The following is a 12,108-nucleotide window of genomic DNA, read 5'->3' on the forward strand; positions in this document are numbered from 1 at the left end:
CTATGACTCTAGGTTAAGACAAAGTAATATTTATCAGGTACAGACCCAACAAAACCTCTAAAATTAGGGTGGCCACGAGACTAAGTCATGGCCTATCAATCCGGACTTGGATATGGACTCTTAGGTGAGAATAACTTCTACTTGGGGCCGGTTTTAGAGGCCAGCCTTGGAATAACATATATATATTTATTTTAAGAGAAGTGACAACCTTTTTTTATGAAAACAATTAATATAATTAGCAAATTGTACCATCATAACATAAAGAAAGGTCAAGTGTGAGTCATATTAGAGTAAATTACTCAGTGATTGAATAATAATGTTAATAATTTACCCATTAGTATAATAATCTAAATATTGAGCAATTGTTAAACAAATTGTTTATAATGTGCATAAATTATTAATAAGATATTCATATACAATAATACAACTATACGCCTATTCTAAATATTCAAATTTCAACTTAATCCAAATCACCGTTCATTTCCATTTATAATATAATAGACACGACAGCTTAATAGATTATTACATTTTACACATGATTGTTGAGAATAATGTGACCACTTCTTTGTTAACTATTATGAAATTCATTACATTATATTATATATTACCCTAAAGAAGAAGAAGAAAATTAAAAAAAAAGTTGTCAATATTCACACTATGCTTAAACTTTTAAATTGTGATTTATATAGAATATTACTGTAATCAATTCAGCTAAAAATAATGAATCAATATATAAAATAATGAGAGGACAATATGTGAAGTTCATATATTGCATACATCTTTATAGTAAATTGTATGAACTAACCTAGCTTGTAGGATATTAAACATATATATATTAAGGAATGTTTTTTCCTAGTTTTAGTAATAGAGTGATGGTATGAATAAAGTTATGTCACACCCGCAACCTGCTTAGTATCTTTTGTTGTTTTGTTTTTGGAGTTTTTTTAAAATGATTGATTGAAGCATCTATATCTACTTGGTCCGGCCATGGCAGGAATGCATGCATCATATCATAGCTAATTTAGGACTACTTAAAACGTGCAAATGCATCTTGGAGGGAAGATGAACTAACTTCCATACTTTTTTTATTCAATGTTCAAAGAATATATAATATGGCATTTTTTAATGTATTATCTTAGTTCTAATGTAAGAATTTTAATTTAATTAAGAATTAGGTATGGTGTTATAATGTACAATCAAAAAATATTTATAGTTGCTTTTAACATTTTTAGACTTAGTACGTCAATGATATAAAATAAAGTACGATAAGGAGAATCTCAGGAGGTTGAAAAGTTCTAATTTCAATATGTTACTATTTACCCTCCTAAAATGGTTATATCGGGTGTTTATACTAGCTTAAGAATACAAATAATATGATGACATCTATAGCATAGGCGGATGCAACTTCCTCTAGTTGGTTGGTGTAAGTGATGTGTTTGACAGCAATATGACAGTTTTAAGTGCTTCATGTATATGAGGTCATCCTCAATAGTGAGTTTTTTTTTTAAAGAGTTTTTGTAAGTGTGATTAAGAAAGAGAAAAAAAATAACAAAAAAAAAAAACTGAAACAACACCATTTACGCGCCCAATTGGCGCGTGCAGTGCACGCACCCTCTGGACGCCATTGTGGCCTTCACGCTGCTCGCGTGAGATTGGCATGAGGAAGCAGTGGGGCCCATATTTTCTGCAAAAACCTCCTCCTTGCCGGAGGACCTCAATACCATTCTCTCTCCCACTCTCTTTCACTTCACCAATGCTTTCTCAAAATCTGGTTCAAAAATATCTAATGAAAATATCTAATGGGGAGGGGCTGATGATATGATGCAAGTTTAGATGCTACGCTTGCTCAAAAGGCTGATCGACCAATCTAAGGGCTAGGTGGTGCAGTGGTTGACTCAATGGTGGGAGCATAGGTTATATAGAGGGGGTTACAATTTGGACACATGTATGTGCTGACCTGATTTCTCTCCATCCTTACCATAGTATTCAATTTATGCCTATCACTTTGAATTCTGAAAAATTATAGGTGTGCTCAAGTAGAATATAACTTCATCCATATGCTCAAACTATATTGTTCAGACAAAAGAAAAAAGAAAAGAATGAATAAAAATGGTGAGCCACTTCTTTTTTGGATATATAAGAGCATGAAACGTTAACATGGAGTAAAAATGGTATAAAAATTTGGAATTGATATAATATTAACCTTGAACTTTAAGCGTTTGGTTGGAGGGAATTACAATTTCATTCCCACATAATTCTGGAGGTAAACAAATTCATTCGTTTGGTTGGAAGGAATTGCAATTTCACGTAATTAGAATCTCATGCCCCCTTGGTATTTCAATTCCGTGAATTTTATGAAGAAAAAAAATAACGTTGAGACAAAATTACCCCCTTTTTTTAACATAAAATTTATGTTTGACCTCTCTCTTTCGATTATAATATGTATTATTCTTCTACTTTCAACACAGAACGTCAATCAGTAGTCCAACTTCAATCAAATATGTTTTCTCAAAACCCCCTTATTTATTTTATTGCTTTCGTTATGCAATTTTAAAGTTTATTTTCAATGTGTTACATAAATTTTCAATAGCCAAATTTGAATTTAGTCATTTAGGATCAATAATAATAATAATAATAATAATAATAATATGTTTGGGCATTTTGGACTTTATACTATTTATTTTCTTTCAATTCCCGTATATACCAAACATTAAAATTGAAATTTCCAGTAATTATATTTTTGCAAACCAAACACTTGAATTTAAATTACCACTTTATTCCTACATTATTCATCTTTCATGGAATCACAATTTTTTTCTCACATAATTTCTTCCCTCCAACCAAAAGTCCCGTAAGGTGTTATAGACTAAATAAGTATTTTGGCCCTGGTCACTCATTAGGTCTAGTGGGCTGACCAGCCCCACCATCTCTACATACTACGGAGTAATAAATTTAACTAGTGAAGGATGTATTTGAAATCCAAATGTAGCATGTAAAAAATGATGAATATGACATTTGGCAATACCTACAAAAGATGGGAATGTCCTTTATTTTTGGTTTTTAAAACTTATGTTTTGTACATTATAAATAATTATGAATTGATTTTTTTAATGATTTTTATATATTACTACATATTTTTTATTTATTGAAAGAGTTAGCATACAATCTATTTATTTCAATTAAAATATTAATTATTAAATAAATATTTTTAAACAATTAATGAATTATGACCGCTACGGCAATTAGACACAATATAATATCTCAAATAATATAATAGTAATAATCTTACAAAGAATGATGATCATTAAAACTGCATCGAATTACATATAGGGAATTAATTATTATTTTTAATGTTTACCTCCTATTATAGAAATTTATTTTTTAATGTTGACCTCCTAATATAGTAATAAATTTTTTTTTATAATTATTAACTATTTATGAATTGATTGACCTCATTACGCAATACAAAATAAATCAATTATTTTTAAAAAAATCCAATCGAGAAGTAGTGTTGCGCCTTGTGCTCAGATGGCATGTAGTGACTCTCTCATATGGGAGGTTATGAGAATATTGACTCTTTGTGCTTCAATCTACAATGTAATAGGGTCAGTTTGTATTTAAAAGAAAAAAAAATAGTGTTGGAGGTACATTTGAAAGTGGAATCCAGCATGATGCATAATTTTATTTAGTTAATTTGTATTTGATTACTAAAATTTAAATATTTCATGAGAAAAAAAGTTGGAAATTTGTGAAACCAAATTGGTGAGGGAGAAAGGATTATGACGTTACGACCTGACTCAGCAACGTGGGATCTACGTGTCAACCAATTGAACATCTGACACGTAAGCGCTCTCTTCTCCTATATTACCACCCTCTCGTATTGCATTCTTGCATCTCATCATCATCATCTATTCTCTCCTCCCGGTTTCCTCTCTTCGCAGTCATTTGTTTTCTTGAAACTCCTCAATCCAGATTATTATTATCTTGAAAAAAGAAAAAATGAAGGGAAATACTGAAAACCCATTGGCCCTCAAGTCTCTGAATCACATCTCGATCGTGTGCAGATCGGTGGAGGAATCGATCGATTTCTACAAGAACATTCTGGGTTTTGTCCCTGTTAGAAGGCCCGGTTCCTTCGATTTCAATGGAGCTTGGTATGTATGTTATTTCAATAATTCTGACGTTATGGGTGTTTGAATGTTACGTTGTTGGTTTCATTTCTACAATAACATGCAGGCTGTTTAGCTACGGAATTGGAATTCATCTCCTTCAATCTGAAGACCCTGAGAAATTGCCAAAGAAAAGCGAAATCAATCCCAAAGATAACCATATCTCCTTCCAGGTATTTCAAATATTAGAATTCTTTATAATTTCATCATTAATTAAAAATATTTAATTAATCAGTGCGTCGCACGTGTAATTTACTAGTACATAAATTGATGATCATGATATGTATATAGTGCGAGAGCATGGATGCAGTGGAGAAGAAGCTGAAGGATATGGAAATAGAGTGGGTGAGGCAAAGGGTGGAAGAAGGAGGGATTTACGTGGATCAGCTCTTCTTTCACGACCCCGACGGCTTCATGATAGAGATCTGCAACTGCGATAATCTTCCGGTGGTTCCTCTGGCCGGCGAGATGCCCAGGTCATGTTCCAGGCACAATATCCAGATGATGCAATCTCAGCACCAACACATTCATGTCTAGATCAGACCACCACAACCTCAATCTTTTCTTGGCCTTCACCTGAGAACAGATAGATGGAGATTTAGGCATATTTAATTCGTATCCATTGTATTTGATTATGTGTTTGGTTTTGTTTTGTTTTTGTGTTACCTTAGTGTTTTTTTTTTCCTTTGGTTTATCCTTCATCTTGTAGCCCATGGCTGATCAGTGATCACAAGGCATTAGTTTCGTAAAAGTAAAGTACCTACTTATATTTGGTTGCGTATCAATTTTCACTCTTCCTTTATCTTTCATATCAGAATATAACAAAATAATTTCATATCAAAATATAACAAAACAAAGCAAAACAAAGGGTAACCCCAGCCAACAAAACAGGCAACCCGCTCTTATGTTAAGAGATTCACACTTGTAATCAAATCACGAGTTCAAATTCTTGGTCACCTAAGGATAATTTAGGCTGATTTACTTCTTTATTCAACACTTGTAATCAAGAACCGAGTTCAGATTCTTGATCAACTAGGAATAACTTAGGCTGATTTACTTAATGGTCGATCTTTTGTCAGCTAGAATCACAAGACAGAATTACCTACACCCAAAAGAGGGGTTTTCCTCATCACACCAAAAAATATATATGTAACACAAAACTAAAATATGATCTTAAAAGGAAAACCATAAAAAAGTTTGTCCCATCCCATCTTGAAACAACAGACAAGCAATGGGAAATCTCACAGTATATGTAAAGGGATGGTGAAGAATGAAATGAGGCTTTGAGGGAAGAAGAAGAAGAAGCTATCTGGAGCCTAGTTTAGGACATCCTGCGGCGAGAGGCAAATACAAGTTATCTACAGTTCTGAATGTTCTTGGAACCATCTTGTCAACATAGAGGGTTCCCTCTAAGTGATCACACTCATGCTGTAATATCCTGGCCTGCCAACCTGAAGCATCCACTTTAATTGGTTGCCCAGTTTGATCCAAACCCGTGACCTCAACCTCCAAGTGTCTTTCCACCACCGCTCTAAACCCATCAACACTGCAAATCATTTAAAGAATACATCTTTCAGTTGTTCCTGGGATAACTTGGGCACTTTGAATACGTTACTGGGATAATTTTCTAATGGAGTAGGTTGAGAAAAGAAAGTTTATCACATCAGATATGAGTTGGCATGAACTAGTCTTAGTGTTTATCCTTAAAGGTCAAACAAAGAGGAGAGCTCAATCTGAAAACTAGGATTGGGGAAGAATCCAGTTGTTCCTCTCTTACCTTAAGCACCCTTCAAAAAACAGGGCGGTTTTGTCACCTTTCTTTTTAAGTTTGGGATTTATAATCACCTGCATGAGTAAAGAAAAACTCTGAGATTTATGTAATTCAATTATCAGTAACAAAGAATAAATCACTTTGAAAATGTTGACATACCAGAAGATCAAAAGGTCGCCTGTCCTGTACTTTAATTTCTTTGGGTGAAGCATAACTTATATACTCTTTCGTATCCTCAAGCACAATTATCTGTCAACAATTACAGTAATTAGCAATTAACCTATCCCACTTATATCATTGATTCATTGTGTCATTGTCAAAATTTTTATTTAATTTTTCTTTCCCCCTTCTTTTATACAGACAAATCCAATAGTATATAAGAACTAATGCTTGTAAATGAAAGTAGAAAATGAAATATAAAGAGGAATGAATTGGTTGTGAGGCAAACGGACCTTGAAGGGAATTCCAATTTGAGGAGCAGCAAGGCCAACTCCTGGAGCTTTTCGCATAACCTTTACCATGTCGTCTATGATCTTCTGGATCCGCTCCGACCCGACTTCATCCGGATTAACTTCCCGAGCTGTCTCGTGGAGAACCGGGTCGCCAGCTTGGACGATGTCTGGCAATGTCTGTTTCTTCTCTCCCATGCCCAGAAACCAACCCGCTCTTGCAGTAGCAGGAGAAGAGCCGCGGCTTCTTACAAATGACAAATTGGAGCTCGAAATTGGTTCAATGTAAGAATTATCGGGTCGGAATATGGGTTTCGTTGTGCGTTGCAACCCTAAGATTGGGCGGGTGTGGAATGGGGCTTTCGAGAGGCATTTTCTGGTAAAGGGAATGGGAAGAAGACGGTGCGTGAGTCGTTGGATGGTCTCCATTGCCGACTCTACCGCTGTAGCCTGTAGTAGATACGATTTTGCTCCGATTCTCCGAGGAGAACTATCATGGCGAAGCGGGCCGGGTTACCTGATCTCAGTTTTGGTTTGATTTTATGAACCAATCTGCATTGAGATTTGAGAAGCCCAATTATTCATGGGTATGAATGAAAAATGGACTTTATAGATTGACCCAACACATTCTAAGTGAATGTTTCAACATCTTGTTTAATCCTGGCCAATTTAATCAAGGTGAAGTTCAACGTTTTTGTTATTGGGCCAAATTCAATTGATATTCTTTAAAAAAAGAAAAAGAAAAAATGACATGGTTAATAACGGCATAGTTGTAATTTGTGCGCAAAAACATTATAATTGTTTTTCTTTTATGTTATTGGTGTTGACGGTTGAAGATATAATATATAAATATAAACATTTAATCCATCTATCTGTTTTAACTTTTATTTGAGACAAAAAAATATCATTGTAATTCCTCGTATTAGCTATTTATAAAGGATACATATCTAAGAAATACTCCGTAATAATTTCAATTCAAATATAGTGAATCACTTTAGGGTGGACCAACCCAAAGAGGACTTGACTCTTGAGCGTTAGGATGCATCTACTTGATCCACTGAGGTTTGACCCTAATCTAACAGATCAAAATGAATTTAACAGCCACCACAAATTCTTATTCTTTTTTTCTTAAGCTATGTTTGATCTCCCAATCCTGATATCCAGTTGATTGGAATTGCGCAATTTAGCTCCTCCGCACAATGCAAAAAAGCATTAGTAGCTGTTGATAATTGTATGGCAACATATTTTGTCTTTATTAAGAATGTCCCAACCACACGTTTATGTTAACAAATGGAACTTACTCCACTGTTGAAGATAACAAATTATTGAGCTAAATCATGCGGATTAGTAAACTAAAGACAAGTAGAAGACCTCTATAGAGGAGACAGGCGGGGCCCACAAAAACCACAATAATGAAGCAAATCTAGAGCAGCCTCTCTAACCTTTCCCACCAAATCTTTCGGGGGGGCCAAGTGGGAGAATGGTTGATACCAACCTAACGTGAGGAGAAAGAGACCCCTACTTATTATAAACCCCAAACCCACTAATGCTGTTTTGAATATTTGAAGCGCGTAAACCAATCAACCTTTCGCTCCCATCAAGTATCTCCACGGTTGGTTGGTGCATATTTAATGCACTTTCTAGCAAACAATGAAACAACACACCCTACTTCCTGTCACCATCACCCCCACTCACCTAATAACAACCTGGCACACATATCATATTTGGGATGCGGTGGATACGTATGGGTATGGGGGTATACCTCCCTCCCACAAAATATCTTCAATACCCCACATGCTCACACTAATACGTACAAGCATATATAGTATATATATATATGAGCAGAACAATCTAGAAGAGTAGAGGGGTAGGGATATACGGGTTATAAATATAAGATGGGTCAAATGCCGATGATAATACAAGGTTAGGATCCGAGAGAGGAGGTGGGAGTGAGCTGACAAAGAAGCTCCCACTCTTTCATTTGTAAGTTTATAATTAGCGGACTAAGTTAGGGTTCATATGTATATACGTTATATGCATGCATATATTTATATATAGAGAGAGGGATATATATATATATTACAACCCGAACACACACAGAGTCTTTCACCGATCAATCTCGATGCAGGTCAGCTGATCTGAGTCTCTTGGCAGCACGGATGAATTCCACCACCACTTGCACCTCGTCGACCCGCTGAAACATAGTAATGGACCGGAACGAATTAGAGTTTTACTAAAAAGACAAGAAATGCAGTTTTGTCTTTAGAGGGAGGGAGGAGGGAGACAAACCTGTGCAGCAAAATGCCGTTGTACTGCGTTAACCAATTGATCCTTAGTGGGGTTGGGAGTACTTATACTTGCCTAAATAAAAACGTGAAGGTACTGATTTAGTTGCAAGCCAAGACCTGGAACAATCTGCTAGGAAATTAACACAGAAACTTACGAGGTTGTGGCTTCGCCAATATCTCCACAATGAGCTGGTTCCTAGTTTTGCAAAGTTCACTCTCTGATAAATTCAACAGTGAAGACATTTAGTCCAAAACAAAACAATCTCATACTGATTTTTTTTTTTTTGGTTTTCTAAAAACACCAGGGTAACTAGGATAAAGTAATAGATAAAAGTGAAATGTTTTTCACTTACCTGTTGATACAGATGGCAATATTTAGTTTCAACATCTTTGCTACTACTGCGACTATTTGATTTTGTTGCCCATGGCCTTGTATAACGAACCCTTGGCTTGCTAACCTTTCTGTACTCAACGCCAGTTGCTGAAAAATAAGAAAGGATTAAATATCATTAAAGAAATGAATTAAGAAACAAAAAAAAAAAAAAACAAAAACAAAAATAAAAAAGTTAGACATGTAAGAAAGGTGCACAAAGTGACAACTTACGAAAATGATGATTGTCCTTTTCACCAACTTCAGAACCACTGCTAGAGTCATCAAAGTCATAATCATCATCTTCATCCCCAGTGGGAGCCTCCAACACGCTCAAGGCATTCCTTTGGAGCTTCACTTCAACTCCATTCTTCAGAACCTTCAATGTCGAATATTTAGCAACTGACTCAACAGGGCTTCTTATAATAAACATTAAATAGTAAGAACCAGATGAAAAAATTATAGTATTTCCACACAGCAAGTAAATGATTAAAAGAGGCCAAATAACAATTCATTTCTACATCCTTCATTCTATTTAACTTCCAGGTAACAGATTTAGTACAGTCAAATCTTTCTTCAAATAAACATATTTATTTTCTTGCATTAGTTTATCACCAGTCATGTATGAATCTGATTCTTCAGCTATGCTTAGATGATCACAACTTTTGAAATAACAAGTGGAGAACGAATTATTTCAAATAAAGGAAATCAAATTTTGCTACAAATATACCCTATAAAGAAAGATAGTTTCTCCACTAACTGGCAAGTGGCCAATGAGGCATCAGTGTTAAGATCAAATGGCATCAGCAAACAAGGAATCACATACATCAACAGTGGTGAACTAGGAAAAGAGATGCAAACCAGAAAACCACAAATAGAAAGCATATACTGTATATATTGTGCTAAGAGAGTGGAGTAATACCAGCCAGTGCCAACCACCAAGCCCAACAGCCTTCTTGACAACACCCTGCAGGCCAAGCAAAACACTCTTTGTTCTATTGTTTCCCGTCACAACGACTTTGGTGTGCCTTGGAAGAACAGACAATTCTTCATCACCACTCTCCTCACGAAAAGGAGATAAGACCCGAGAAGAACATAGTTCAGTCCCCATCATTCTGTTAGCGTGAATTGGTCCTCTTAATCCAAAGAGCAAGGAATTTTTCACAATGACCCACTCAAGTTATCAACAGGGATCAACTAAATTAGCTACTAGTGCTCCACGAAAATGCTGGAATTCTACATAATTCAAAAATCCTTTCTCTTCTGTTTCTTGATTTTGAGAAAGAATATGAATTGGGAAGGAATAAATTACCAATTAGTACAAATGGGAAAGCAATACTCCTCCACAAATCTTCCAACCTACTTATTTCAACTTCATAGACTTCAGCTCTGAAATGGGGATATAATCAGAAGCAGCATTTAAGAAGAACAGCTCAATCTTCAAATTGAACTCCTGAAAATCAAAATTTATCCTTCACAACGTAATCCAGAGTTCACAGTTTCAGTATGTCAGTGCATGAGACTGCGGGATATGTGGATGAAACACTCTGGAACCTAGACAGAAGCAAAAGACTACATAATAGTAGTAAATATTCTAAAAATCTGGCACACTGACACGAAATTTGCAATGGAATGTTGAATGCTATTGAGACATCAAGCATTGATTATGAATGCAAGAGAATCACGGGCTCAGTTTGGTTGCAATAAATGACTAGTGTATACAATTATATACTATATATACATATATGCACATTCAAGCAAAAATACAAATTTACCATATACTAAATACACTCTCAAATCTATTAAAAATAAATATATATAAAAAGTAAACATACTAATCAATCGTTAACGAGCTATTTGCAGTTTACAGATTGATAGCCATCAATCTGTTTTTAATAAAGCTCTTCAAATCAATGGCCCTTTCTCGTTGTGATTACATTAATAATTTCACAGCCCTAAACTTCTACGAAATCTTCATTAGCATTAGAGTTAGAATTAGAAAATAAAAAGTCAATATGTAATCATTACTAGTAATAACTTTTTTTTTTCGCATGAACAAAAGTTTTACTTCTACTGTAAATTGAATTGCAAAATATTAAGTAAAACATAATACACATGCACGCGCATGCATATCATTGAAAATCCGAAACTCCAGAATTCGGTAAATTCAAATTCTTGAAAAGCCAAATTGACATTCAAATAACTGTAAAAAGATCAACAAGGAATCAGAATATTAGAGCTTTTGATTATTAAAAAAAATTATTGAGTGAAACAAATTCAGTTGTGCATCACAATTCAAGCCGTGAAGATCAATAAAGCATCGTGAAATAAGCAGCAAGGAGTACCTTGATAAAAGTAGTGTGGATTTAGAAACAGCGCTAAAGAGCAAGGAAATGCAATGCGTCTCCGCTCAGAGTGAGAGGACAGTGGAAACAGGGGATTCAGAGGCCGAGAATTCCAGTTTTGCAATCAGATTATGGTGAAATGCTAGCCTTCTCTGAGAAAATTGTACCAATTTTGAGGATTGAAGAGTGTGAGAGTAGTGTGTATCCGAATATTATATATATATATATAGAGAGAGAGAGAGAAATGAAGAGAGAGAGCATACACTAAATGCTTACCAACTGCCATTAGAATAGAAACGACCTGCTTGCTAAAACTATGTGAGAGAGAGAGAGAAAGAGAGACCAGACCGACTAGTACGGTCACTGCTTGGCTTTTTTCTCCTTATCTCTTTGCTTCAAAAACCGGGTCGACTGGTTTTCGGCTCAACGGCTCGGCTCGGGAGGAGGCGATATGGGTTTTTGTCTGCTTCCTAAATCCTAAAAGGCAGGTGTCAGGTAAACTTTATTTTTCTCTCTATCTTCGTCGTACAAAGGGTATCCGAGGATTATCCTGTGACGCACGGCCTGAGTCCATACTCCATCCAAACTTTTTTATCCGCCCCGGTAACAATTGAATTGATTTGAAATTTATACGGAGCGTACATGTTCTTTTACTTTTTTTGAAAAGCGGAGCGTACATGTTCTAAATCTTTTTTTTTTTTTTTTTTTTTTTAAAT

The 12,108-nt window shown here is 35.1% G+C and overlaps 3 protein-coding genes across 7 annotated transcripts; 1 reads left to right on the plus strand and 2 right to left on the minus strand.

The window, feature by feature from the left end:
• The first annotated feature begins 3,903 nt into the window (after window positions 1-3,903).
• On the plus strand, window positions 3,904-4,950 carry LOC116031738 (metallothiol transferase FosB 1-like). The gene is made up of 3 exons (XM_031274034.1): window positions 3,904-4,154; window positions 4,237-4,342; window positions 4,461-4,950. The coding sequence occupies exons 1-3, from the start codon at window positions 4,000-4,002 to the stop codon at window positions 4,704-4,706; spliced, it is 507 nt and encodes a 168-aa protein (XP_031129894.1). The 5' UTR covers window positions 3,904-3,999; the 3' UTR covers window positions 4,707-4,950.
• Window positions 4,951-5,239: 289 nt separating this feature from the next.
• Window positions 5,240-7,209, minus strand: LOC116031736 (peptide deformylase 1A, chloroplastic). The gene is made up of 4 exons (XM_031274027.1): window positions 6,393-7,209; window positions 6,100-6,189; window positions 5,947-6,014; window positions 5,240-5,715 (listed from the first exon to the last, which is right to left on the minus strand). The coding sequence occupies exons 1-4, from the start codon at window positions 6,816-6,818 to the stop codon at window positions 5,475-5,477; spliced, it is 825 nt and encodes a 274-aa protein (XP_031129887.1). The 5' UTR covers window positions 6,819-7,209; the 3' UTR covers window positions 5,240-5,474.
• Window positions 7,210-7,618: 409 nt separating this feature from the next.
• LOC116031737 lies at window positions 7,619-11,739 on the minus strand. 5 transcript variants are annotated; one of them, XM_031274029.1, is made up of 8 exons: window positions 11,669-11,739; window positions 11,393-11,544; window positions 9,970-10,500; window positions 9,282-9,426; window positions 9,031-9,158; window positions 8,833-8,895; window positions 8,679-8,750; window positions 7,619-8,583 (listed from the first exon to the last, which is right to left on the minus strand). In XM_031274029.1, exons 3-8 carry the CDS (start codon window positions 10,159-10,161, stop codon window positions 8,503-8,505), a joined length of 681 nt encoding a protein of 226 aa, XP_031129889.1. In that variant the 5' UTR covers window positions 10,162-10,500; window positions 11,393-11,544; window positions 11,669-11,739; the 3' UTR covers window positions 7,619-8,502. The 5 variants fall into 5 exon arrangements, with proteins under 5 accessions (XP_031129889.1, XP_031129891.1, XP_031129892.1 ...); XM_031274031.1 differs by lacking the exon at window positions 11,669-11,739 and having other exon boundaries at window positions 9,970-10,162; window positions 10,360-10,500; window positions 11,393-11,640; XM_031274032.1 differs by lacking the exon at window positions 11,669-11,739 and having other exon boundaries at window positions 9,282-9,417; window positions 11,393-11,644.
• Between the last annotated feature and the right edge of the window lie 369 nt (window positions 11,740-12,108).

This window comes from Ipomoea triloba, chromosome 10 (assembly GCF_003576645.1).
Source record: "Ipomoea triloba cultivar NCNSP0323 chromosome 10, ASM357664v1".
In the NCBI taxonomy this organism is placed as follows: Eukaryota; Viridiplantae; Streptophyta; class Magnoliopsida; order Solanales; family Convolvulaceae; genus Ipomoea; species Ipomoea triloba.

Coding starts and splice junctions, on each gene's coding strand:
- LOC116031738 (XM_031274034.1), top strand. CDS start 4,000: ATGAAGGGAAATACTGAAAACCCATTGGCCCTCAAGTCTCTGAATCAC. Junction 4,155..4,236: donor TTCGATTTCAATGGAGCTTG/GTATGTATGTTA, acceptor AATAACATGCAG/GCTGTTTAGCTACGGAATTG. Junction 4,343..4,460: donor ATAACCATATCTCCTTCCAG/GTATTTCAAATA, acceptor ATATGTATATAG/TGCGAGAGCATGGATGCAGT.
- LOC116031736 (XM_031274027.1), bottom strand. CDS start 6,818: ATGGAGACCATCCAACGACTCACGCACCGTCTTCTTCCCATTCCCTTT. Junction 6,190..6,392: donor AAATTGGAATTCCCTTCAAG/GTCCGTTTGCCT, acceptor AATTGTTGACAG/ATAATTGTGCTTGAGGATAC. Junction 5,716..5,946: donor TTTTTTGAAGGGTGCTTAAG/GTAAGAGAGGAA, acceptor AATGATTTGCAG/TGTTGATGGGTTTAGAGCGG.
- LOC116031737 (XM_031274029.1), bottom strand. CDS start 10,161: ATGATGGGGACTGAACTATGTTCTTCTCGGGTCTTATCTCCTTTTCGT. Junction 9,159..9,281: donor AAAGGACAATCATCATTTTC/GTAAGTTGTCAC, acceptor CTTATTTTTCAG/CAACTGGCGTTGAGTACAGA. Junction 8,751..8,832: donor ATTGGCGAAGCCACAACCTC/GTAAGTTTCTGT, acceptor GTTTTTATTTAG/GCAAGTATAAGTACTCCCAA.